Here is a 27292-nt window from a genome sequence, read left to right as displayed (position 1 = left end):
CCACCCCTCCACATACAGTTTGTCGTAGCTTATTTCTCTGTGGGCTCTTCCAAGTTATATGCTCCTTTGGAGGGTGGACTGTCCTCCCTCCTTGTGTATTTCTTCAAACAGGGGGAAAACAGAGAGGTTACGAAATGACAGGGAATCATAACACAGCAGGTTTCATGGCTGGGAATCGAGCGCCTTTACACAAGAGGGTGCAAAGGGGCTCGATTCAGTCTCTTTCATTACTGTTACATGTGCAGGTCTTACAAGGGCCTTTCTAACTGGTTCTTCTCGTTTCCCTGCCCCGCCCCCACCCTGGCCTTCCCCACCTCGCCCCACCCCGCCCCACTCAGGGCTCCGACGAGTGCGTGTCCTGTGCCAGCCTGCGGGATGGCCCCCACTGCGTGTCCTCCTGCCCCAGTGGGGTGATGGGAGAGAACGGTCCCATCTTCAAATACCCCAACGCCCAGGGCAGCTGTGAGCTCTGTCACCCCAACTGCACTCAGGGGTAAGGGGGGGGGGGGGGGGGGGGGGGTCTGTGTGCTGTATACTGAGGGAGGGGGGGTGTGTGATATAAGCTCAGTGCTAAGGGGGGGTCTGTTTGCTCTGCACAGTGCTTTTCTGCAGTGTGCATTCTGCTGTGTATCGCTGTGTTCATTTGCATGGTAAGTGGCTCCATATTAGTGTGCGCCTGTGTGACCAGCTTAATGTTAGGCAACTTTGTTTTTGACAGTGCTCTGTGTGTTAGGCAAGTGTGTGTTCAGCAGTAGCATGTGTTGAGTAACTGTTTAACAGTGGACTGTGCTAGGTAACTGGGTTTACCAGTGCTCTGTGTGTCAGGTAACTATGTGTTTAGACGGGCTCTGTGTGTTAGTCCTCTGTGTGTTGGGTATGTGGGCTGTGTGTTGGGTAGCTGTGTTAAACAGTGGGATGTGTGTTGGGTAACTGTGTTAAACAGTGGGATGTGCGTTGGGTAACTGTGTTAAACAGTGGGCTGTGTGTTGGGTTACTGTGTTAAACGGTGGGCTGTGTGTTGAGTTACTGTGTTAAATGGTGGGCTGTGTATTTGGTAATTGTGTTTAATAGAGGGCTGTGTGTTGGGTTACTGTGTTAAACGGTGGGCTGTGTGTTGGGTAACTGTGTTAAACAGTGGGCTGTGTGTTGGGTAACTGTTAAACGGTGGGCTGTGTGTTAGGTAACTGTGTTAAACAGTGGGCTGTGTGTTGGGTTACTGTGTTAAACGGTGGGCTGTGTGTTGGGTAACTGTGTTAAACGGTGGGCTGTGTGTTAGGTAACTGTGTTAAACAGTGGGCTGTGTGTTGGGTTACTGTGTTAAACGGTGGGCTGTGTGTTGGGTAACTGTGTTAAACAGTGGGCTGTGTGTTGGGTAACTGTTAAACGGTGGGCTGTGTGTTGGGTAACTGTGTTAAACAGTGGGCTGTGTGTTGGGTTACTGTGTTTAACAGTGGGCTGTGTGTTGGGTAACTGTTAAACAGTAGGCTGTGTGCCGCAGGTGCTCCGGTCCCAGTCTGAGTGACTGCTCCACTGACAGAGATATTTCCAGGTCAGTGTTTTCCTCTGCTGGTCACAATGGGTACTGCATGCTGCACTGCCAGAAGCTACATCATCGGTGTCATACAGTGCCTTCTGAAAATATTCAGCTCAATTATGAGTGTCATAGCAAAGGGTCTGCATTCTTATGTAAATGTGATCTTTCAGTTTTTTATTTTTAATACATTTTCAAAACTTTCTACAAACCTGTTTTCGATTTATCATTATGGGTATTGTGTGTAGATTGATGAGAATAAAAATAAATTTAATCAATTTTAGAATAAGGCTGTAATGTAACAAAATGTGGAAAAAGTGAAGGGGTCTGAATACTTTCCGAAGGCACTGTAGCTCTAGCCTGTCTCTGGATAGCTCTCCTCTGTTCACACACAAACACACACACACACACGCACACACACACACACTCACTCACACTCACACACACACACACACACGCATGCACACACACTCACTCACACACACACACACACACACACACACTCACACTGACTCACTCACGTGTTTGTCTCTCCTGTAGCCCCCACACTGCGGCGATTGTGTGCGGTGTATTGCTGTGCCTGATAGTGGGCCTGGCCGTCTTCGTGCTGAGCGTGCTGTATCGGCGCGGTCTGGCCATTCGCCGCAAGCGAGCCGTGAGGCGCTACCTGGAGAGCGGAGAGGTGAGCCTGGAATTCGGGGGGGGGGGGGAGGGAGGGGGCGATGGACGGACAGGAAGAACCAACTACAGCAATTCAATCATTTACAATTACATTTACAATTCAGCCATTGGGCGGCAGTGTAGCGCCAGCGGGTAAGGAACTGGGCTTGTAACCGAAAGGTCATAGGTTTGATTCCTGGGTAGTACATTGCCGTTGTACCTTTGAGCAACGTACTTAACCTGCATTGCTTCATTATATATCCAGCTGTATAAATGGATACAATGTAAAAAAAAAAAAAAAAGAGAAAAAGAAATTCTATGTAAAAGTTGTGTAAGTTGCTCTGGATAAGAGCGTCTGCTAAATGCCTGTAATGTAACGTAATGTAATTTAGCAGATGCTTTTAGCCAAAGAGATTTACGAAGTAGCATTTCACATGATAAGAAAAACACGAGTGTGTGAGCATGTGTACGTGTGTGTATGTGTACGTGTGAGCAGCTGTAAAAAGAAACACAATAGGCTGCAGTAGCACAGCACCAGTATAATCCCGTATTTGACTCTTTAGCGTAAGCTGCACGTGTAATGGTGAGATGCTGTGTGTGTGAGTCAGACCTTAGAGCCCTTGGATGCGGGAGAGAAGGGACAGAGGGCCCACACCCGGGTCCTGGGAGCTGCAGAACTGCGCAAGCTCAAGCTTTTGGGCTCAGGGGTGTTCGGAACAGTGCACAAGGTAACGCTCCGACAGCCTCTCTCGAAACAGGGTTCGAAATGAGAGCGACCCGGCGATTCTGATCTGTTTAATTGGAGGCGATTGGCTGTCTGTCCCACAGGGGGTGTGGCTTCCCGAGGGGGACTCTGTGAAAATCCCAGTGGCCATAAAGACCATACAGGACCGCTCCGGCAGGCAGACCTTCACTGAGGTCACGGATGTAAGACACACACACACACACACACACACACACAGAGACACACACACACACAGAGACACACACACACACACACACACACACGCACACACACAAATACGCACACACACACACAAATACACACACACAGACAGACACAGACAGACACACACACATACACACAGATGCACGCAGTGATAGAGCTGACACTCAAGCAGTAGGACAGCCTATTAGAGCCAGGCACACAAACAGATTCATAAGCTCAGGAGTTGACAGGTGTGCTGCTCCTGCTGTTGTCGTTGTTGCTGTTGCTAATGACGGACTCCACCCACAGCACATGATGGCCATGGGTAGTCTGGACAGCCCGTATGTGGTTCGGCTGTTAGGTGTCTGTCCAGGTGCCTGTCTGCAGCTGGTCACCCCGCTCAGCGCCCAGGGGTCCTTACTGGAGCACATCAGGCAGCACCAGGACAGCCTGGACCCCCAACGCCTTCTGAACTGGTGTGTGCAGATCGCCAAGGTGAGGCACTGCAGGGAGAAGTGTGGAGGACGGGGATGTGCGTGTGTGTGTGCGCGTGCGCATGTGCGTGCATGCATGCCTGTGTTATGTAGTGTATACTGTATGTGCACCTGTGTGTGTGCTTGTGTATGTGTATATGTGTGCACCTGTGTGCGAGTGTATGTGTATGTGTGCAACTGTGTGCGTGTGTATGTGTATATATGTGCACCTGTGTGCATGTGTATGTATATATGTGTGCACCTGTGTGTGTGTGTGTATATATGTGCATCTGTGTGTGTGTGTGTGTGTATATATGTGCACCTGTGTGCGTGTGTGTGTATGTGTATATATGTGCACCTGTGTGCGTGTGTATGTATATATGTGCATCTGTGTGCGTGTGTATGTATATATATGTGCCTCTGTGTGTATGTGTGTATATATGTGCATCTGTGGGCGTGTGTATGTGTATATGTGTGCACCTGTGTACAGGCGAGTCACGGTGGTGTCACCCCTGCAGGGCATGTTTTACCTGGAGGAGCACCACATGGTCCACAGGAACCTATCAGCGCGCAACATCATGCTGAAGAGCGACTACATTGTGCAGGTCTCTGACTACGGCATCGCCGACCTGCTCTATCCCGATGACAAGAAGTACTTCTACAGCGACACCAAGGTATTCTGAGCCGCAATACTCTCAACTCGTCCACTGATTTGGAGAGGGAGGGATACAGTCAAACCTAGAAAAGGGGGTTGCTGGATGTCTCATCCTGTAAGGCACGGGTATATTATCATCATGTAAGGCAATGGTATATTATCATCATGTAAGGCACTAGTATAGTATCATCCTGTAAGGCAAGGGTATATTATCATCATCCTGTAAGGCTACATAATTCTATGTGCTGCCATCTAGTGGTGGATTATGTTAGTTTTGTATAGAGTTTGTAGAGGTTCAGATATGTCAGACATGTGCCATTTTGACCTTTTGGTGTGTTTTGGGGATTCCCTTGGGGGATTCGCAATGAAGAGTACTGTTCTAATGCACGGATGGGCTTCATGGTCTGGTATTGAACCCTCACCATGCCAGTGCCGACTGTGGCTGGCAGCCCCTGCAGGTTCACTTGTAATTCGCTCGTGTCACCCAGGGAGTCAGGGTTTCGGTGGCCAGGATGTCTGATCGCACACCAGCGACCCCTGCTGGCCCGTTGGTTGCAGCAAGGCTACCTGTTCAGCTGCACATGAAATATCTTGTATGTCATGTTATTGCAAGCTTTTTTTTTTTTTTTAATTATATTTTGGGGGCTTTTTCAGCTTTATTTGGATAGGACAGTGTAGAGAGACAGGAAAAATTAGGAGAGAGAGGGAGAGACGTGCGACAAAGGTCAACGGTCGAACTGCTACGCTAGCGCTCTACGGGCGGCGCCACCAGAGGCTCCCTTGTTATCGCAAGCTGAGGTGTGATGAGAAACGGTGACTGATGTGATTCATATGTACTGCAGAACCTCAAATCAATGATTTTTGTGTGTTTTTCAGGCCCCAATAAAATGGATGGCTTTAGAGAGCATTCTGTTTCGCAGATACACACATCAGAGTGACGTCTGGAGCTATGGTGAGTGTGTGTGTGTGTGTGTGTGTGTGTGCACGTGTGTGTGCGCGCGCATGCGTGTGTGTGTCTCTCTGTGTGCGTGTGTGTTTGTGTGTGTGTGTGCATGTGTGTGTATTTTTGTGAGATTGTGTGTGTGTGCGTGCATGTGTATGTGTGTGTGAGACTGTAATTGTTTGCACGTGCGTGTGTATGTAAGTGTGCGCGTCCATGCATGTGCATGTGTGAGATTGTGTGCATGTGTGTGCGTGCATGTGTAGACTGTGTGTGGGCGCGTGCGTGTGTGTGTGTGCATGTGTATGTGTGTGTGAGATTGTGTGCGTGCGTACGTGTTTATGTGTGTGTGAGATTGCGTGCGTGTGTGCGTGTGTGAGATTGTGTGTGTGTGTGTTCATGTGTATGTGTGTGTGAGATTGTGTGCGTGCGTGTCTGGTGTGGTGTAAAGGGGTTTCAGTGTCTTGTTCTGCTCACATGCTGCTGCTGTGCAGGAGTCACAGTGTGGGAGATGATGTCATTCGGGGCGGAGCCTTACGCTACAACCCGCCCCCAGGAAGTGCCGGACCTGCTGGAGAAGGGGGAGCGCCTGTCCCAACCCCACATCTGCACCATCGATGTGTACATGGTCATGGTGAAGTGTGAGTCCCTGTCCTTTTACAGAGGTCTCAGTGACCTGACACTCTTTCACACACACACATATGCACATGCATATACACACACACACTCACATACACACACACACACACACACACACACGCACACATACTCGCAAACTTTCAAAACTGTGAATCATAAAATAGGACACCTACTTCCATTTGGCTGGAGTATTTCATTTTTTATAATAACTGGTGCTTACCCATTAAACATATCTCATATCTCTGTATGTACTGTGGTCAGCAGCGTCAACATTTCCTCTCTTTTTTTGGCAGGTTGGATGATTGATGAGAATGTCAGGCCTACCTTCAAGGAACTGGCCAATGAATTCACACGGATGGCTAGAGACCCGCCTCGTTTTCTCGTAATGAAGGTAACGAAGGGGAAGGGGTCTTGTGGTTGGGGGTAAGATTCCATTAGTTATTACATCAGGGTAATGAGTCTGTGAACCCTCATCTCTGTCCCCCACACCCGATCCCGCCCCCCTAGATGCAGAACAGCCAATCAGATGCGGCAGCAGATGAGCCCCTTCCGAGAAGAGCGGAGGCGGGGCTAGCGGACCCACAAGGGGGGGGCCTGGATGACGTCATGGCCGCGCATCCTTTTCACCGGTCCCTGAGGCGGAGCAGCTCCCGTCACCGTTCGGAGTCTCACAGGGTAGGGTGCAGCTGTCTCACTCCATCCTCTAGCTGGGATCTCGGCTGTTCTGGTCTCAATCCATACTTTAGCTCGGCTCTCGGCTGTTCTGGTCTCACTCCATCCTCTAGCTCGGCTCTCGGCTGTTCTGGTCTCACTCCATCCTCTAGCTCGGCTCTCGGCTGTTCTGCTCTCAATCCGTCCTTCAGCTCGGCTCTCGGCTGTTCTGGTCTCAATCCATCCTTTAGCTCGGCTCTCGGCTGTTCTGGTCTCAATCCATCCTTTAGCTCGGCTCTCAGCTGTTCTGGTCTCAATCCGTCCTTTAGCTCGGCTCTCGGCTGTTCTGGTCTCAATCCATCCTTTAGCTCGGCTCTCGGCTGTTCTGGTCTCAATCCATCCTTTAGCTCGGCTCTCGGCTGTTCTGGTCTCAATCCATCCTTTAGGTCAACTCTCGGCTCTTCTGGTCTCAATCCATCCTTTAGCTCGGCTCTCGGCTGTTCTGGTCTCAATCCATCCTTTAGCTCGGCTCTCAACTGTTCTGGTCTTTCTGACTGGTGGCACACAGACTGTGGGGAATCAAAATCAGGCTGTGTGGGAAATGCTTGGGAATTCCAATGCTTTGGGGTTGTCATTGACTTTAATGGACTTTTCTCTGCTTTACAATGATCTCTTTCTCTCTCTCTTTCTCACAGAGTGTGAACCCTCCATCCGGTGCTGCGGAATATCTGCCGATGACCCCTGGCATAGAAGACAACCACGTACAGGTCAGCCACTTCCTAGCGAACACACACAGCCAAAATGCCTTTTCCAGCAGGGGAAACAAATTCAGCCTTCGACCCCAGTGACCTCTGGGGACGACAGTTTCATCAAAAGCTCAGCTTCCTCATGCTGCACGGAGATGACGGCCGCCTGGTACTCCTGCTACACTCACCCTGCCTCTCCAACTCCCTCCCAGGTTGGTCCCCGTGTCAGCTCGGCACGGGCCGTGTCGGAGAGCTCAGAGGGGCGGGGCATCGCCACGGAGCCGAGAGAGAGCGTCTCATTGGCTGGCAGCTTGCGCAGGCTCCGGTCTCGTAAGGAGAGCGTGAAGGCCCCGCCCCGGGACACGCCCCCCCGGAGGACAACGGCCCCGGATACAGAGGAGGACCCCAACGGATATGTGTTGCCAGGGGGGTCCGATACCCCTGGGAGAGGTGACTCACGATTAACGCTCTTTGTTACACTGTGGGGGTTCAGGGATTGGGGGCTATCGTCTACCATCCACATGCTGTCAATCACCCCGTGAATATGAGCCAATCAGAAACATTTTGCCGTCCACGGCAAAGTATTATAATTTAACTGAGTTTGATCATTGGTGGACTGACACACAGCCCACCCATTTGTTGGGATCAAGAGGCCAGGCAGTGCAAGTCCTGTGTGTGTCCACATGTGTGCTTAGAGTGTGTTCAGTGTGTCCGTGCGTGTTTATCGTGTCTGTGTTTGCGTGGTCAGTGAACGTCTGTGTGTTTAGTGTGTGTCTTCTTTTAGCGAGGGTCTGAGTGTGTGTTCAGTGAGCACATTTGCGTTCAGTAGGACTGTGTATGTTCATCTGTTCTTGCTGTGTGTCTGTCTCTTTTGGGGGATGTTTTGTGTTTGAATATATTACTAGCACAAGGACACAGGAACAGAAATGCATGCTGGATCTGATATAATTTCAAACAAATTATGCTTTATTGTATATACCAGTATCTTGTATTGGTTTTGTGTCAATATTGTTGTTTCTTTCCCGAAAATACACCTCTGTTCAGTACAACTGAATTTGATTCATTTATACTGTAGCTATTGCTCTTCTGCTCCTGATCCTGCTTTTGTATTTTGCTTTCTAAGTCGTTGGACAGGAGCACATGCTAAATGAACGTATTGCAATGAATATGAATATTTAAATCCCATTGCCTAAACTTTTTTTTTGAAAAAATGTATTCTTTAACTTCATCGTAGAGAGTCTCCTGTCACGCTCTGCCTCGCAAGACACTGCACCTGGTGAGAGGAGCTCCCTGGGTCGGCTGTCTTCACCCAGACCCTTCAAAGACTCTACCTCCGAAGCATACGAATGCATGGACAACCAGATTCCCTTGCATAATCTCTCGCCCCAGGAGAGAAGCAGGAAGCAGGCCTCCCTATCCTGTAGTACCAGCCTCTCGCCAGGAGGGGGAGGCATCGAGCAGGACCCAGGAAAAGAGCAGAGCAGAGCCCCCACTGCAGCTGAACCGGTCAAAATTGGCACCCTTGGAGAGAAAACAGCAATGTACAATGACACTCCACTGCCAGCAGAGGGAGACAGAGGCAAGGAAGACAAGACTGCAGATTTTCCCGGGACAGATTCTAAAGACCACGCAAAAGAGTGTGAACGAAATTCTGTACAGTATGAATACATGGACATCCAAAGCAATGAGCTGGACTGCAGTGAACACAAACACGCCCCCCAAAAGAGGGGCAGCCAATCTGCAGGGGCAGAGGGAGAGGATGACAATGCGGAACAAGAAGGAGCTGACAGGTGTGAGGAAAAGGAGGAGGACGAGGAAGAGTATCAGTACTCAAACAACCAGCCCAGACTCCATTCCGGACTGCAAGGAAGAGTTGAGGTCAAAGGTCGCCGAGGAGGGGAAGGGGAAGCGGATGCGTGCGAGTACGAGGAGATGAAGGCATTCGGCCTGGCCAGCGGGGGCCGGGCGGAGTACCAGAACGTCTGTGAGGGGGGTGTGTCAGAGGGGGACACGCGGGCGGGGCTGAGGGCATACCTGAAGGTGCGCGCAGGTGTGGGGGAGCCGGGGGGAGAGCGCGCCTATGACAACCCTGACTACTGGCACAGTAGGCCGCTGCTGAAGCTCGATGCCGCATGCACGTAACGGCCGAGACAGACACACAAACAGGAAGTGGGGAGGGAGAACCGCTCCTAAAGATACATGGCTGTGACCTTTGACCTTTTGTTGTGGTTGGAAAAGGTCAAACCCGTCCTTTAATTTATCAGGCAGCAAGTCTATGAACTCATGTCTGTCTGGAAGCCAGTCGGTGCTGTGTGTGTGGGTTTTTTATTTTTATTATTTTTTTTACTGTTTTCTGACTGAAAATTAAAAGGGAAGAAATCCATCCATCTGCACTGAAAAGAACTGTAGCAGTGTGCTCTTCCATGACTGACAAGTTTGTTCTGTTCTGATCCATGCCTCTGGGGACATAGGGTCCTATGCTTACGCCGAAGACCCCCGTGTGTATTTGCATGTGAAATGTATTACTGAATTAAGTGGAAAACAGTGGCCAATAACAGAAAAATGATTGTGGAAAATGGTTGTGTACACGTCAGAACAAACTGTGTTATTTTGTGTTTTCGCAATTATTATTTTTGTCATCAATCAATAATTTCTGTATGGAGTAAATATATTTTTTAAAAGTCCTTTCTTTAATTTTAGTTTTTATTTGACTCATCCTGCTGAGTAAATTGCAGCCCACATAATCCCACTTGCACGCACGGATCAGTGAACTCACGTGGAAAGAGCGGTCACCACAATTAAAAACCGGTCCTGGAGGGCCTGTGTGTATGCATGTTTTTATTTCTACAAATTGCCCTGCCTAAATGAGCTAGTTCGTATACGCCAGCACCGGTTCACTCGTAGATTAGATCATAGTTCAACGCTTCATATAGGGACACAAGAACTCAGCAGCCACGATCAAGAAATAGATAAAATGTCAAACGGTGTAAATGTTAGGGCAAAGTAACTAAGGCCAAAACCTGGCATGAAAACCAGAAACAGACGGCACTCGTCGAGCACATCTGTGCTAGATTAATTCAATGGATTCTGAGACACATCATGTCATTACAGTTTATTTACATCATAAGAGCATGCACATAAAACCAGAACAGTTCATTTTTGTATTCATGAAAGCAACACACGAGGAAAGGTGTGTACAGCTCGGGAACCGTAATAAAGGAACAATTACTTCTCATAAATGTGTAGATTGTGACGCGGTGATTTGCGGCAGGTCAGCTTAATTATCACCTCATATTGACTCTATTATTTAGGCTATACGTTTCAATGATCTTGAAACCATTGTTGCAGGCAGCTACTTGTAATTGACAAAACACCCTATGAATAAAGGGAGACGCAGGGACAGTTCTTCTCACATTCGCGCTGCTGAGCTTAATCTTATTTAAGTAAAGCGTCCGCGAGTCATGGTCGAAATCCGGGACACCGCATACACTTATTACATAACGCTCATGCATGCCGCTCTCTTTGATATAAACATGCCCCACTCGATTCGGTTTCCTTTGGCGGTTACGTGTCTGCGTGCGCACGCTGTGGGAGGGGCAGAGGAGGCACTGCCAGAGCAGCGGATCCGTGTGAACGGTTTCGCGTCTGACGCACCGGGGATTGAAGTTACTTGAAAGCTGCCAGAAGAAAGATGTCCGGAGACGACGAACAGCAAGAGCAGACCGTCGCTGAAGACTTGGTGGTCACCAAGTACAAAATGGGTGGTGACATCGCCAACCGTAGGTGTACTGTCTGCCTCGATTTGTTATTTGGGATGTAATTTGGACAAGGTGACTGCCATAACTCGCCTCCGTTTTTAGTCACAGTTTATGGCCATGTGCCGTACGTGGAAACAGATAACGCGCAATGGAGCGGAAGGTTTGCGATGGCCTAGCCAAGTATCCATTTGTCTAAACTTATAGACTATGTGCGCACTCTGGGCTGGAGTGTATCTAACACACTCACACTCAAATATTCAGATCTACATTGATCAGTTTTGCATCATTGGACAGTTTGCTGTTATTTGGCTGATAGTTTGCTGTTATCTGGCTAATAGTTTGCTAGCTTGTACGTTAGTCAGCTGGCTATGCTGTTTCTAGGTACTCTGCATAAAGTAAGCTTGCATTTAACTGTAGGTAGTTGGCTAGTTGTCTATTGCTAATAAGCAAATGGATACTCAAATGATAGCATTTGTGACGCTTTCTAAATCAGTCAGTTTGCAAACTCATTGCAACTGGCAGCAAGACACTATAGCAGTAACTGACGTTATCTAACTATACCGACCAAAGCAAAATATTTGTCTTCTCGCCAGATTAAACAAAGGAAAAATGTGCATTCAGTCCTCTGATAAAATAATGTTCTGTTCTAAATGCACGCGCTAGCTAGCGAAAGCGATTCACAGTTTGAGTTAGCTATGTTAGGTAGTTATCGATACGGTTTTTAAGATGTGAAAGTTGTCAAAGTTTGTCGCGTGAACCCGCCACTTTGTCATTTGCCGCGATGAGTCGTGATTTTTCATCACCTCAAATGCAAAGATCAAATTTTTATGTTATTAAGGTTAACACTACTGGCCCAGAATCTTAAATTTTCATACGTTGGCTGAAATTCGCGATATCGGTGCTCAGAGTGTTCGTATTCAGCTGGAAATCCAATGGCGTCATTTCCCTTCCACGGTTCTTCTTCATTGAGGAATTGGTTATCGGGGTCAACAACCAGTCCTTCAGCTCTTAAGCAATGGGTATCCATACTAGGGCACCGCACCAGTAATTTCAAACCGCGTTGCGGTTGTTGACATGTTGCTTTCTTATGTACGCCCTGTTTATGTGATTAACTTCATTTTTGTTGCATTTTTCTGGGAATTCACTGGGTCTCCCGTTTGTAAAACCCCTGAGGTGACCAACGCAATTGATGTTATTAGTCTGCTCTTAAACTTTGTTCGTATACTCTATTGTGTATTTTATAGTTTGTATTTGTCCTTTCTGTCTCCCCACAATTTGGCACTGTTCAGAGGCCTTGCGTGCAGTGGTGGAGGCGGCCAAAGTCGGCGTGTCTGTTCTGTCTCTCTGCGAGAAAGGCGACGCCCTCATCGTGGCGGAAACGGGGAAGATCTTCAAGAAGGAAAAAGATATGAAGAAAGGTGAGGGATGGAGATGAGGGATGGAGATAAAGGATGGTACGAATGCAGCCACGCAAAGAGGCCTGAGTGTGCGCACTGGCCTCCTCTACAAGTGAACCAGCTTCATTCCCACGTGAACCAGAACAAGAATGTTCCCCCTAAGTTGTCCAACTTCTTTTTAATGTCCGAGAGTTAATTGTACCTCCAACAACACAAACTATTTGTTTTTTGTGGTTCTGCATTGCTTTTGTGATGCCGGACAATATCTTGATTCTTTTTGTTACTATATTCCTACTGTATTTATTTGTATTGATATTTTCTTGAGCGCCATGTATCTTTTTGAGAGCCAGCAGTGGTTTAGGCTTCTCCTGATCGTCGTTGTGTTTATTGGGATAGTGTGAGAGCTCAATTTTTAGTGCCTTTATTTTGTAAGTGTTTGTATATGTTGTTTATCTTGTCTGAGCAATTTGGGTTAGCCAGGGCTGACATCATTTCTTGTCATATTGTGTGAATGCGGACCTCCGCACCAGTCCTGGCCGCACCCCAACGAAATCTGTGTTCCTTTATGATGAGGCAGCACTATGGTGCATTGGGGATAATAGAGCAGAATAACTATTTTTCCCAGGGGGAACTTCAGGTGGAAGAATTGGAATACAACAAATTATGCAAACAATTTACATAAATTACATTAAGAAATAAAATGACAGAAATTGCATTTAGAGGCCCCTAATTTACATTACTATTTCAAACAAGAAATTGAGAATTCTATTAAGGACGTTGTGGTGGGCATGTTTAAATTGCATAGAACGTAATTAGAACTAAAACATTAAACATTAAAATACGTTTTGGACTACTCTAAATCAGAAAATTAAATTGAACATTATAATTAAGGCACGCTGTGTCACTGAGACATGCAGATGTCTTAAAGGATTAGACCTCAGTCTGTCTACGATTGGAGAATTTTGACTTCACTTGGATAATGAGGAGGAAGGTGATAACATCACCACTATGGGATATTGAGGAGGAGCTTGGTGATGTCAACACTATGGGATGCTGGTAGGAGGCTGATGACATCACCACTGTGGGGTACTGGGAGGAGGATGGCATAACTTTCTGTCACTGGAGATGTAAACGTTTTTGTGGCTTTCTGTCTTTCTCTAGGCATTGCCTTCCCGACGAGTGTCTCAGTCAACAACTGCGTGTGCCATTTCTCCCCTCTGAAGAGCGACCCTGACTACATGCTGAAGGAGGGAGACCTGGTCAAAGTGTAGGTGGCACATCCCCCTGCCTCTCTGTGGAGGGTGCGTGTGTGCGTGTGGGCGTGCGCGTGTGTGTCGATTAGCATTCGTGTGTGTCTGTGTGGATCTTTCAGTTCATTTCTGTGTGGTATTTCCATGTTTTGTCCATTTGTCAGTATTTTACAGTTTTGTGTTTGTGTGTGCAAGTCCAAGACAGTTTATATTATGATGTAATTTATGCTAGTATTGAAATGTACCTTTCATCTCTCTCAGGGATCTTGGAGTTCATGTTGACGGCTTCATCGCTAACGTGGCTCATAGCTTTGTTGTTGGAGCAACCAAGGTGAGGAGCCTCTCTTTAACCCGTTATACGCCCCATTTGTTTATTCTTCCATTTTGGAATGTCCGATGGGATTCGTAGCCCCGTCCCCATCCTCCTCCACATTCAGCGGAGAGCAGACAACAGCACTTCAAATTCATTTGATTTTAAGTGCCTTACATGGGCTTAAAAAACACAATTGTATCAAGTGTAAATGTCAGTGTTTGAACATTTTAATAAAGTACCGCATGCATTAGCAAAAAAAATGTAAGGAAAAGTACCTGCATATGTGCACTAGGTGTACACTATTACATAATTGTCGTACATAAAGTACAGAGAAATGCAAAAGAAAACGAAAGATTATCTATCTAATGCTTAAAAAATATGATATTTTTAACTTAGCTTTCTTTTCCTGGGCTTGAAAATATAATTTTCTGTTTCACAAACATTTTTTGTAAACAGCCAATCAAGCTTCACATTGTCCGTTGAAGAAAAATAACTTGGGCTTCTTTGCTTGCATTTTCTGCAAAAAGGGGTAATACTCAGTCATTGTGTAGTGGCAGATGAATGCACGTTTTACTGTGGAAGGTGCCTGTATTCGGACGCTGAAATGGCTATTCATGTAATATATGCGCATTGCATCACGGCATGTCTGGGAGAACAAGTCACGATTCAGTATGGCGTCAAAAGTGGAGTCAAGCCAGGCAAGTTTGACACTGAAAACAAAACTTTAGAGAACTCTGAATGAAATAAGTTGAACCAGATTATCAGGTCCGGTCTCACAAAATGATCACTACAAAAGGTGGAACGGCAATACGTAACATTAGCGACTGCCACAAAAGCTAAGCTCTAAACAGCAAAGTATGTGGCTGTTACAACAGACACCTGGACTGCCTTAACGAAGGAGTCATATGTGACAATCACTTGTCATTACATGAGTAGAAATGGCAAAGTTTTGTCTCGCAAACTCGCTGTCTAGAAGAGTGACACTCAGTGCAAAGTATAACCAGCCATCTCATAACAGCCACTGATACATGGGCCTTGCGGCATTAACTGTCAACAGATTGAGAAGCAGACTTTCCCCCGAGCATGCGGATATGCTGGTTTTCTTAAATAAAAAATACACGGTTACTAAGGTTACTGGCGGACTGGTAATCAGTGAGGTAACTGACTAAAGTGTGCATTCCCTGTTTTTTTTTTTTTTGCTCTCCACAGCGACTGCTTAGTTTAGAATAGGGCTATTAGTGATATTGTTTTGTATACATAAAGGCAGCAACGTTACAGGCTACTGCCACGTTTTCCTTTAATATGTGAAAGATTTGTAAGAGGCCTTCAGTATAATTGGCTAAGCCTAGTGTTAATTTGTTTTGGAAGACACTTCTGTTTGGCATTTAAGAATAGATAGGAAATAGCATTATCTACCCAATTTATTTGCTAAAGTAGGCTTACAATTAATTGAAACACTGATTTATTTTCATACTTCATTTTACAATTTGAGTTCCAGTTTACGTACGTTTTGTGTGTTATGAGGGAGAAGTACACATTGCCTATACGCAAGGTTATGTTTACATTGCCATTTAATAAAGCCTTTCATTGATTTACATTACATTTTATATTCCAACACTACATTTTTTTTTTATAGACCATTGCAGTACTCTAATTGTTAAAAATGTTTTGGGGAAATTGGCAAGTTCGTCCGCAGTGTACTGTCCTACTGTGTATTCTACTGTGTATTCCCAAATGAATATTCAGTTTCAGTTTATTTGTTTAAGCACTTTTTACACAGACATGGTCACAAAAACACTTTACAATGGAAATTGGGCAAAAAGCCAGGCTTAACCCCCCAAGACAGGTTTGCACTGACTGGTGGAGAAAACTAACTGCAGTGGGGAAATTTGTTTTCAACTGTGGAGATGCTGGTATCGTACAGTGTTACGTTTACATTACATTTATTTGGCAGACGCTTTTATCCAAAGCGATGTACAAAAAGTGACGTCTAATTTAATTTATTTTCACGATTTAAATGAATAATATTCATTAACTCTTAAGAATATTTATCTACTTCAACTTTCTGCTGTAGAATTCTAACCGGGGCACACGAGAGCCTTCGGCCTTGGGTTTAATTGAGGGTAATGTAGGGTTTTGGAGAACAGCCATGTTTGTTTTGGTTGTGCGTCTGTCCAGCTACGTGTAGACAGCAGTGCGTTTCTTCGGAATTGCATGCTACCGGCTGCCGCTAACTGTCAGTGGAGCCGGTGTGGATCGCGGGCAGGCCCCGAACTGACCGGGGAGGTTGCCGTGGCTACCCTGCCGCAGTCAGAACCAGAGTAGTCAAGATCTGATGACGCAAGCCTTCTGCGCTAGTCTGAAATCCAGCATTTTAGAGGGGCACGGTGCTCTGGAACCAACTCCACGGGTCTTTTTGCTCTTCTTACCCCTCCCTCTTTTCCCATCATCCCCCTCTCTCTTTCTCTCTCTCTCTCTCCATTCGGCCCATATTTTCAGGAGACCCCAGTGACCGGGCGGAAGGCTGACGTCATCACGGCCGCTCACCTGTGTGCGGAGGCCGCCCTGCGTCTGGTCAAACCCGGAAACCAGGTAAGGGCGTCGGGGAGAAGGGTGCGGGAGGTGTGAAGAGCTTCTAACTCTTCTAATTACAGCGCTCGCAGAACGGAAATTCCATCTGGGTGTGTTTGTCTCAACAGTTTGTTCAGTTCCTGTAATAAATGGTTGATATCCTGAGATGTTTATTCTGCTATTTAATTTTATTTTATGTTGTGAGTGTTTGGTCGCAGTCCATCCATATGCTTTTAGAATCAGCTCCTAAAACAAGCACTCTAGGGATCAGCTGCTCATGGTCCTCGAGCGCCGAGAACTGGCCAATCAGTAGCGCTAATTACCCAAGAGAAAAGAAAACCAGGGCTGGATTTGGATTTAAGGGCCAGAGTTGATTATCCCTGCTCTAGTGGGTCAGACCCAAAACCATTTGAAAGACTATTTTGTTATTCACTCATTCCATATTTTCCAACAGTGTAATCTCTCTCTCTCTCTCTCGCTCCCAGAACACACAGGTGACCGAGGCCTGGAACAAGATCGCCAAGTCATACAAATGCACAGCCATCGAAGGTGAGTCGTGCTAGGTGGGGAGTCGTGCTAGGTGGGGAGTCGTGCTAGGTGGGGAGTCGTGCTAGGTGGGGAGTCGTGCTAGGTGGGGAGTCGTGCTAGGTGGGGAGTCGTGCTAGGTGGGGAGTCGTGCTAGGTGGGGAGTCGTGCTAGGTGGAGAGTCGTGCTAGGTGGCAGTCGTGCTAGGCGGGGAGTCGTGCTAGGTGGCAGTCGTGCTAGGTGGAGAGTCGTGCTAGGTGGCAGTCGTGCTAGGTGGAGAGTCGTGCTAGGTGGCAGTCGTGCTAGGTGGAGAGTCGTGCTAGGTGGCAGTCGTGCTAGGTGGAGAGTCGTGCTAGGTGGCAGTCGTGCTAGGTGGAGAGTCGTGCTAGGTGGCAGTCGTGCTAGGTGGGGAGTCGTGCTAGGTGGAGAGTCGTGCTAGGTGGCAGTCGTGCTAGGTGGGGAGTCGTGCTAGGTGGCAGTCGTGCTAGGTGGGGAGTCGTGCTAGGTGGGGAGTCGTCCTTGGTGGGGAGTCGCGCTAGGTGGGGAGTCGTCCTTGGTGGGGAGTCGCGCTAGGTGGGGAGTCGTCCTTGGTGGGGAGTCGCGCTAGGTGGGGAGTCGTGCTACAGTCGCACCCTCCTGTACTGTTCACTGTAGTAACTTACTGATTTATCCCTCTCTCCCCTCTGTCAGGAATGCTGTCCCATCAGCTGAAACAGCACGTCATTGATGGAGAGAAAACCATCATTCAGAACCCCACAGACCAGCAGCGGTGAGGCGGTTAGAAGCTGGTTTAGCGACTGGTTTGGCAGTTCACTTTGCGCCTGGTTTGGTTATTTCAGTTCGTCCCCCCGGTGGTGCCAGTGCTTGACAGCATGTTTGATGTCCTGTTGGTTTACACAGATTTACAATCCATTGTCCTGGGTTTCTATGGGACCTTGGAGCATTGATTTGGGGTGCTGGATAGTTCATTCTGCACTGGTCTAGTGCTTGGATGGGGCCCACAACCCATGATTGCGCCTTCCATTTTGGGGAGAACGATGGAAAAAACATTGTAAAAAACAGTTTTATTTTAAGTCATGTGAATGGTTGTATAAGCACTTTACTTCTACAGAGCTGGAAAGCACATTCATCTGTTTTTCTTCTAGTTTTGCAAATGACAAAAAATTCAAGCTGCTTTAAAATTTGTTTTCCGAAGTACACAATGCCCTTAATCTGGTTTTAGTGTGAGTGTGGGGTTTTTGATCCAAAAAATTGAAAACGTAGAAAATTTTCTTTGATAGTCTTAAAAGTTCAGGAACCAGAAATGTTGTGGGAAAAAATGTGCGTGTGCCCTGCTCTTCATAGAGCCATAATGACTGCTACCGCCAGCCTGGACTAGAGCTTCTTCTGAAGTAGAGTAGTGAGCCTGAGTACATGTGTGTCTCTGTTGTGCATGTTCTGGGTTTTCTGATTGGCTGAGGCTGGTGTCCATCCGCAGGAAGGATCACGAGAAGGCGGAGTTTGAGGTGCATGAGGTGTATGCAGTTGATGTGTTGATCAGCACTGGGGAGGGGAAGGTGAGTTGGGGGGGCGGGGCGACTTGCATGCCAACTTGAAATCTGTGCTGGTTTAAATTCTGAACAAGCCATTTTGTCAGTGGCCTTGTTCAGGTGCTTGTCTTTTGGTGAGGGATTCTGCATCTTGACAACCACATTGATGTGTTTAAAAAAAAAAAAGAGTATTTTAATAAATCGTGCCTATCGACACAAAGCACAACCTGGCTGGTGTGTCTCCTCTAAAGTGGTCCCCTCCAGCCTTCTCTTCTGTGTCCACTCCGCATTGCACCAGCATGACCGCGCGGTCAGCGGCAAGCAAGCAGACATCGTCTCCTCCTGCTTTTTATATTTACATTTACATTTAACGTTTAGCAGGCGCTCTTATGCGATTAAAGTAGAAGAATAGTTACTGAATCAATCTAGGTTCACTATCTTGCTCAAGGGTTCACACAGTTCCCCTACACTGTTTGCTGTGCAGTCTCAAACACGCAACACTACCGTGGCTAATAGCTGTGCTAGCTCCTCCCATGTGATTCTGGCAAAGGTGAGAGAACAACTTTGCTTAATGTCTATGTGAAGAAGTGCTCAATTTGTGGATTGTGGCCCCCACAGGCGAGGGACGGAGGCCAGAGGACTACCATCTACAAGCGGGACCCCAGCAAGCAGTACGGCTTGAAGATGAAAACCTCCCGCGTCTTCTTCAGTGAGGTGGAGAGACGCTTTGACACCATGCCCTTTACTCTCAGGTACTTTAATCTACAGACACTTTACTCTCAGGTACTTTAATCTACAGACACTTTACTCTCAGGTGCTTTAATCTACAGACACTTTACTCTCAGGCACTTTGATCTACAGACACTTCATTCTCAGGCACTTTAATCTACAGACACTTTACTCTCAGGTGCTTTAATCTACAGACACTTTACTCTTACATACTTTAATCTACAGACACTTTACTCTCAGGTACTTTAATCTACAGACACTTTACTCTTACATACTTTAATCTACAGAGCTAATTCTCAGGCACTTTAATCTACAGACACTACTCTCAGGTGCTTTAATCGACAGACTATTTACTCTCAGGTACTTTAATCTACAGACACTTTACTCTTACATACTTTAATCTACAGACACTTTACTCTCAGGTACTTTAATCGACAGACTCTTTACTCTCAGGTGCTTTAATCTACAGACACTTTACTCTCAGGTGCTTTAATCTACAGACACTTTACTCTCAGGTGCTTTAATCTACAGACACTTAAATTAAACACAGTGTTGAGTGACGGCGCGATTTATTTCTGCTGACAATGTTCTAACGACATTCTAACCACATGTAGCTGGCTACAGATTTTACGGTCTCACAGAAACATTTGCCAGCAGTCGTGTATGTCTTCGTGCCAGAGAAGATGGCTGACACTGAGCTCTTGTGAGTTCAGGGAAGAGTAAGTTCGTTAGCAGTTGGCTTTCATCAAGTATCGCAAGATTTCAGTTTTCAGACACTCTTTAATCACTCATTTTAGAATTTGCCGGTTCCTTCATCGGCACATATTTTTTCCTTTGTCAAGCTGTCTTTTTTTTCGAACATGAATACAAGCCTCACCTATTGGTCTAGCAGAACTTACCTACTCCTAGACACTGGCCTCGTGGGACTCCTGAGATTTGATACCAGCTCCCCCCCCCCCCCAATTTTCCGCCACTTTCTGATATTCATGTTCTTGTTCCTTCTTGTACGTCCCCGTCCCTCCTCAGAGCATTCGAAGACGAGGGCAAGGCCCGTCTAGGTGTGGTGGAGTGCGCCAAGCATGAGCTGCTGCAGCCCTTCAACGTCCTCCATGAGAAGGAAGGTGAGCCTCATATACCATAGGAAATATGACACGTTTTTATTTGTATTATTATTATTGGTATTGTTATTTGTCTTATTGTGGATTGAATGTGTATAAGTATCATTTTAAGATCTCAGTGCTTTACATTGGAGGGGTGGGAATGGGTGTGGTCTTATACCAACCAGTGCACGCGCAAGCACACACACACAAACACACGCAAACATTCTCAGGTGCTCACACACACTCTTGCTTACACTGTGCCCTTTTAAAAATAATTAGCTACAGGAAGAGCAAAGCTGAAATAACTCGCCTGATCCGTTTTTATTATGATTTAATTAATGTGGTTATAAAAGTGAAGATCGTCTGACCGAGGCGATGGTGGCCGTCGTGCCTGACTGAGTCTCTGGTTGGGTCCGCGCAGGCGAGCTGGTGGCCCAGTTCAAGTTCACCGTGCTCCTGATGGCGAACGGTCCGATGAGGATAACCAGCGAACTGTTCCAGAACGAACTCTACAAATCTGAACACGAAGTCCAGGACCCGGAGCTGAAGGTAACCGGACCGGATCCCGGTTCTTTCCCTCTCCCTACGTGCTGGCCCGCCGGGGGGTTTTACATCATGATGAAGAAACCCTGAAGGAAAAAGCAGAACTGGTGTTAAATGTGTAAATAATGCGTACGTGGTAATGACACTTGTGATAAAGCTCATCTCATTAAACAGGACACAAAATATGAGTACAGTACACACAGCACAGATTGTAAAAGTACACGCACACACACACACACACACACACACACACACGTAGATATTGGTGAAGTAATGGTAGAAGTACTTTGGGGACACAATTATATAGAAAAGAGGTGCCTCCAGGCCTGGTTCATCATAATTAGTGTGACGAGACGAGACTGCAGTGACATTGAAAGAGGGCTAATATTCGGGTAATGTGACAAAGACAGCTCTGTGATGTTTCATGTCAACGTGAAGTTAGTTCTTCCTGCCAGGAGCAATATATTGGCGAAAGACAATGCCCCTTATTCACAGAGCACATTCAGCCACCCAGTAGTTTGATGAGCGTGACGATGATGTAATCCCTATGCCATGGTCTTATTGGTCACCAGATCTGAATCTGGTCAAGCATTTATGGGAGATTGTGGAGCCTTGCTTGAGTCGATGTTTATGAGTTAGATAGATAGATTTTTCTCATGGTTGAAATCCCTCCTGCTGAAGGCCAGATGCTGGCAGGTTGCATTCCATGGTGGACACAAGCTGTTCTGGTGGAATGTGATGGCCCAACGACCTCATTACCATCCATTACCATTTCATTACCATTGTCGGGACTTCCGGATCAAAAAAATAGACTGGCTATGGGAGAAATGAATGGCATTTTCCTAATTCCTTCAAAATAATTTAGTACATTTGGACATTTATTTGATTATAAAAAGAATGTTTGTATATGAAAAAAAACTTTTCACCTGTTTTTTATAATATAAAAAAATTCTGTGTCATTTTTAAAAAGCAAATTAGCTAATAGCTAAGTGCCTGGAATATATTTCAGTACATGGCAAAAACAATTAAGGGGTCAGGAGGAAAATCACTGTTATACTGTCATCTTATAAATAAAGAATCCTGTTTATCCCATTATTGTCCATGGAAAATGTCCCATTTTGCAACCCAGGTTATTATCCAGTAACATAACCCAGTATTATACATGTACAATCCTGTGTTTTCAGACCCTGCTACAGAGTTCAGCAAGCCGCAAGACACAGAAAAAGAAGAAAAAGAAGGTAGAATTTTTACTAGTATTAATAGTATTAGTGTTATTATCATTAGTTAAATTTTGTTTGAACATCATTTAAAGTTGAGTTGTAGGTGAAATTGAAAATCTAGACGCACACAGTGCTGCAAACACGTTTCTAAAACTGTTTTATCGCCATCATAAATGTTTTTTTAAATGATTGTACGAGACCTACAATCATTTGTCCCGTCGTTCGGTGTTTCCTCGTTCAGGCTTCCAAGACCGCCGAAAACGCGTCGGGACAGACTGCCGAGGAGAACGAGGCCGCCGAGTAGACGCTCCGGCTCTCTCCGCGCAGACCCGAAATGCGGCGGACGTCCCGAAGAAGCGGGGCGTCGGAAGGAGGGGAAAAAAATGCTCCGACCTGCCACCTCGCCAAGCCTGTTCACCCAGAAACCCCCCTCTCTCCCTCTCTGTTGCGTTCCAGTCTCCCAGTATGGCCAGAACTGGACCGGGATGAGGGTTTAATGCCCTCATTCCCCAGACCCTTTTGGAGAGGTCTGTTAAAACTCGCAAAAAAAATTTTTTGTCACCCAAATAAACTTCATTGACTGTTTGATTTGCTTGTACACAGGAAATGTGACTCTGTTCAAAGGTACTGGCACTTCATCTGCTCATTTATCACAGTATTTGAAAAAGGAGGCCGATTGGAATGGTCTAGTCACAGGACCCCCATTACCATTGTTTACCACGTGTACATTTACAGATAAACACTTCATGTTTTGTCTACTTTTCTGAATTATTACAAATCCCTGTCTTTAGAAACTTGCCCACATTTGGGTTTTATGCAATTAACTGACCAAATAACCCTTAAATGATTTTGTATTGTATATGTATGAGGAAACAACGAATAGAAGCACTATTTCTTAAAGTAGTAAATTGCTGCCACTTCCAGAATGGATCGCATTTTTAAAATTGGCTTCAAATGCAAATGTGCAGCTTTTGGAAACTAAAGTGGTAGTTTTGTGTGAACTGAAAAGTCACAGAGAGAACTTTACCTTGAATATTATGGAAGATTAATTCCTGTGACCCCCTTCCTATTGAAATGAAAAATGCAGATGGTGGGCACTTGTCCCCTGAGGAAGTGTTTACATCGACTCAGATCATTGCAGTGGGGAAACAGAGACTTTGTATTTGAGTCCTGCTATTGAGTCAGGACATTAAATCTTTCGCTTGAAAAGGATTTTGCGCTTGTCCTCTGTGTCTGCCATGCCAGTTTGATACTCATTACTTACTAGTCCTTTTAATTAATACTGCTTTTTCGGTTTTGCAGTCTTCCCAAAATTAAACCAATTTTTTATAATATTCATTATTTGACTATACATTGTACATTTCTGCCCTCTGAAACATACTTGGAGACTAATACATTTATTGAAGTTACCTGAACTTAAAAAAAAAAAAAAAAAAACAAGATGTTTGAGAGAGATATCTTTTGAATCAGAGTTGTGTTCAGAAAAATTAAATTAGTTATAGGAGGACCATTGGAAGGTCAAGTTGAATCTTCCCTGTCATGAACTAGAGGGAGGCCAAGAAATTCTATCCTCCAAAAATGTGAGTTCAGTTCCTGTTTAAAGGGATTTTTTTAAATCACAATGAGGCCGTCAGTCCATGTCAAAATATTACAATTTATAAAACTTATAAAACCACACAACCGATGTTCACTTGGAAATGTTGGAAGTCTCTTGCTTTGCTGTTGTGCTTCTGAATTCCTTTTTTATTATTTTTTTTTATATTCAACATTGTGCAGTTCCTGTCTTGGCTTTTACAAGACATGGATTTGCTCTAGCATCCTCCCCTCCAATCTACAGTTTCAGATCTGGACTGCAAGTAGCCCTTAGCAGGGAACTTATCCCAAGTAAAGTCGATAAAGCAGAAAGCGAGAAACTCCCATGTCCAGTGTCAGCGTTGCTGTCATAACAGGTCTGTTTTCTGGTATCACCTATATACTGTAAAGCAAGAGGTTGTTTGAGGTCCCTGTCAAACGAATGTTGTTTTTTTTTCCCCTCTTGTCCTTTTTCTTTGAAGGGGGAGGGTGTGGTTTTGGAGTTTTCTTTTTTGTTACACATTTTTGGTCCTGCTGGGAACTCAAAAAATTGAAATAAACTTTATAATAATAATAATGATAATAAAAAAGTATGTCCTTTAATATCTAGTTTTTAATGGAGCGTTACATTTTTTATAATATTGTGGGTTCAATTCAGGCCTGCAGACAAGTGGAGACAGGAGTGCCACAAAAGATTTAAATGGTTTATGTAGTATTCAGCCACATCAGTAAAGCAAAATGGCTTCATGCACTGTCCTTCCTCAGATTGGTCTAAATGACCCATGTGACATTCACCAGTCACTGACAACGGCATAATGCCATTACTGTGTAGAACACATGCCTTCTCTGATACAACCTTTGGAAGTATGTCTATTCCAACAAATGGATTATTTCACAGGAGTTAATAAAAATGTCCTTCCTGTGGGAGGATGCCCTCGGGGCCCCTCCACATTGCGTGGATTTTGTGCAGCTGCTTACCGCCTCAGTAAGAAAATAAATACACAGTAGGTGAAACGCGGGTGCAGGCCGGATAGGATATCTATGTTATGTAATTGCTAATGATATATTAATTACACAATACACATGATGTCCAAATGACCAGTACCAAATTATGTGCAAGGCAATATAAGAATTTTGTTGCCTTTAGGATAGTAAAAACATAAAATTATTTAAAAATTGGCTCTTTATGTTACCAGCCGGGGCCTTTCTGTGTGGAGTTTGCGTGTTGTCGCTGTGTCGACATGGATTTCCTCCCACAGTCCAAAGGCACGGAGGTCAGGTTAACTGGAGAGTCTAGATTGCCCCTAGGTACGATTGTGTGAGTGAATGGTATGTGTGCCCTGTCATGGACTGGCAACCTGTCCAGGGTGTATTCCTGCTTCTCGCCCAAAGTATGCTGGGTTAAGCTCCAGCGTCCCCCATGACCCTGACCAAGAATAAATGGGTTAGATAATGGATTGATGGATGGTTTTTTATGTATATCTCTTTTTTATTTGCTTTTGACTGAATAGAGTTTTGAAGATGTAAAATTTATAATAATTGATACAATGCCGCTCCACTTTGATAAACAAATGTAGGACATTAAATATAACATTAACAGACTATTTTGTTCCATGACTATTACATGAGCCTACTGCAAGGAATCGAAATATTAAAACTTACACTTCTTTAAACTTTTAACTACTGTAGCAGTAATACTAATGGCATTCAGGGTCAGTACGTTGTGCAAAATAAAACTACATTTCCAATAGTTCTCGCTTTTGGGCGCTCGGTAATGACGTCATGCTTTGTATAAATATCACCCAATCGCTTCGTCATATCCTCTTGGAATTAGTGCCATCTTGAGAAGGTACGCGAAATACGCTGTGTTTAACGTTGACCTTGTTTGATTAAAAGTATCCAAATTAATCCAGTCGATTTTTCAGCCATCCTGTATTTGCATTAACCCCTCTTGTCTTTTTCGTTGTAGACACAGCTCTACGATATGAGGGCGAAGGTCAGTACTTTTGTTTTTTTGCTTTATCTGTAATATGGCAGTCTAGTTTGCTAGCTTGCTAACTAGCGTTACAGGAGTGTAGCAAAGCGGAGGAACAATTAATAAATGCTCTAAAAGGAGCATAGTTAAATTAGGTTAGTGTTTTGAAATATCTGTACTTGGTACCACTTTAAATGGAGACGAGCATGTCGCGATTATTTTAAGACGTTATTCGCTTGCTTTTGTATCGTCAGGAAAGTTGCAAGGCCCCCATTTTGGTCGTTTGTATACACGTGACGAACTGTAATTAATTTCCCACAACATGGAAGACAAATGTTGGAACGTGTTCGGTATGATTCTAGTTGTTGCTATTTGCTAGTTAGTCTGTTTGCTACTCGTACTGAATTTAACTATCTAAAGCTCCTGAACACGCTGAGGAAATGCAGAACGTCATTTAGCCATTTCTCATTTCTCTGCTCCGGTGGATGCCATCCCCTTGCTAGGATTGACAACCCCTTGCCTAAAATTAATAAACCGTAACCGACCGTTCGGGTTTAGAAGCGGCCTCTGAGTGCACCGAGTTCCTTATCAGCGTGACTGAACGTACCGTTCAGTGCTTGTGCATGATGGTTGTTTATGGTAGGCTTAAACGTGTTTCTAGGATGCTCTCCTGTCTTTGCCACTAATGTGGAAATCAAGCCATTCCCAGTTACTGTGTCGGCCACGTTCTTTATAGTCATATTGTACTTTCTTGAATCCTGTTTACTAACTGTCCTTTATCTGTTTCAGTGGCGAAAAAAGCGTATGCGCAGGTGAGATGGTTACTTGTATGTTTATATCGCTCCTTGCGGTGAAATCTGCTGTGGTTTGGTGTGCAGCCTGCCGGGAATGACCACACTCACCCCTTTCTACTTGTTGCCAGGCTGAAGCGTAAAAGGCGAAAGATGAGGCAGAGGTCAAAGTAGACTGCACCCCCCCCCCCCCCCCCCCCCCCCCCCCCCTCCCCCGGCTCCAGCTGTGACCTACCCTCACGACTCCTGCCGAGCTCACCTGGAGAGCCCGAAACGCGGACCCCACGCAGCCATGCCAGCCGTTAATCCGGAAACTCCACCGTCGCCCGGGGGCCACCCACCTGAGCCGACTGGCGCCCGAGAGGCTGCAGAGCTGGGAGAGGTCGTTTTTACGGGATGCTCTGGACTCTGGCTACACACCCTGCAGCAGTTGCTTTGTGTATAAAAAAAAAAAAAAACTACCAATAAAGTTTCCTTTTTTAATTTACAGTTGTGGTTTCACCGTGTTGCTTTGTGTCATTCTGTTTGGCTGTGTATTGCTGTGAAAAATGTGTAATTGGTAAGGCTAGATCATAAAATTTTAAAGCATGCAAGTTAATAAATAGTGCGTTGGTTGGTTCGTAATGACAAGACACTACAGATACATACATGATATTATTATTATTATTATTAATAATTACATTTATATAGGACTTTTCCAAATGCTCTACAGTGAAGGGGAACTCACCTCACCCACCAGGGCTTGTATGAGGGGTTTGAGTTTAGGCTCCACAACAGGAGGAGCTAGAAAACAGTA

The 27292-nt window shown here is 45.5% G+C and overlaps 2 protein-coding genes and 1 long non-coding RNA gene across 3 annotated transcripts in view; all 3 read left to right on the top strand.

The window, feature by feature from the left end:
* The window catches only part of LOC118207385 (receptor tyrosine-protein kinase erbB-3-like), a 32304-nt gene extending 22397 nt beyond the window's left edge, over nucleotides 1-9907 (top strand). The window contains exons 15-28 of the mRNA XM_035380891.1: nucleotides 339-493; nucleotides 1499-1549; nucleotides 2072-2213; nucleotides 2800-2919; nucleotides 3020-3118; nucleotides 3429-3614; nucleotides 4111-4266; nucleotides 5124-5199; nucleotides 5682-5828; nucleotides 6120-6217; nucleotides 6334-6501; nucleotides 7173-7244; nucleotides 7436-7673; nucleotides 8458-9907. Of these exons, the coding sequence (XP_035236782.1) occupies nucleotides 339-493; nucleotides 1499-1549; nucleotides 2072-2213; nucleotides 2800-2919; nucleotides 3020-3118; nucleotides 3429-3614; nucleotides 4111-4266; nucleotides 5124-5199; nucleotides 5682-5828; nucleotides 6120-6217; nucleotides 6334-6501; nucleotides 7173-7244; nucleotides 7436-7673; nucleotides 8458-9365 (2616 nt within the window). The 3' untranslated portion in view covers nucleotides 9366-9907. The remainder of the gene's footprint in view (nucleotides 1-338; nucleotides 494-1498; nucleotides 1550-2071; nucleotides 2214-2799; nucleotides 2920-3019; nucleotides 3119-3428; nucleotides 3615-4110; nucleotides 4267-5123; nucleotides 5200-5681; nucleotides 5829-6119; nucleotides 6218-6333; nucleotides 6502-7172; nucleotides 7245-7435; nucleotides 7674-8457) is intronic.
* An 889-nt stretch (nucleotides 9908-10796) lies between these two features.
* Nucleotides 10797-23494, top strand: LOC118208089 (proliferation-associated protein 2G4-like). The gene is made up of 13 exons (XM_035382380.1): nucleotides 10797-11002; nucleotides 12271-12399; nucleotides 13540-13645; nucleotides 13890-13959; nucleotides 16441-16533; nucleotides 16998-17061; nucleotides 17728-17806; nucleotides 18515-18593; nucleotides 19185-19318; nucleotides 20322-20416; nucleotides 20817-20944; nucleotides 22123-22176; nucleotides 22400-23494. Exons 1-13 carry the CDS (start codon nucleotides 10915-10917, stop codon nucleotides 22460-22462), a joined length of 1182 nt encoding a protein of 393 aa, XP_035238271.1. The 5' UTR covers nucleotides 10797-10914; the 3' UTR covers nucleotides 22463-23494.
* Nucleotides 23495-25503: 2009 nt separating this feature from the next.
* LOC118208093 lies at nucleotides 25504-26938 on the top strand. Its single transcript, XR_004761513.1, has 4 exons — nucleotides 25504-25579; nucleotides 25700-25726; nucleotides 26495-26517; nucleotides 26628-26938. It is a non-coding gene; the product is annotated as an uncharacterized LOC118208093 (long non-coding RNA).
* Nucleotides 26939-27292: the final 354 nt, after the last annotated feature.

This window comes from Anguilla anguilla, chromosome 11 (genome assembly GCF_013347855.1).
Source record: "Anguilla anguilla isolate fAngAng1 chromosome 11, fAngAng1.pri, whole genome shotgun sequence".
In the NCBI taxonomy this organism is placed as follows: Eukaryota; Metazoa; Chordata; class Actinopteri; order Anguilliformes; family Anguillidae; genus Anguilla; species Anguilla anguilla.
The sequence above is the reverse complement of the archived record's forward strand: the minus strand, read 5'-3'. Positions and strand labels throughout refer to the sequence as shown.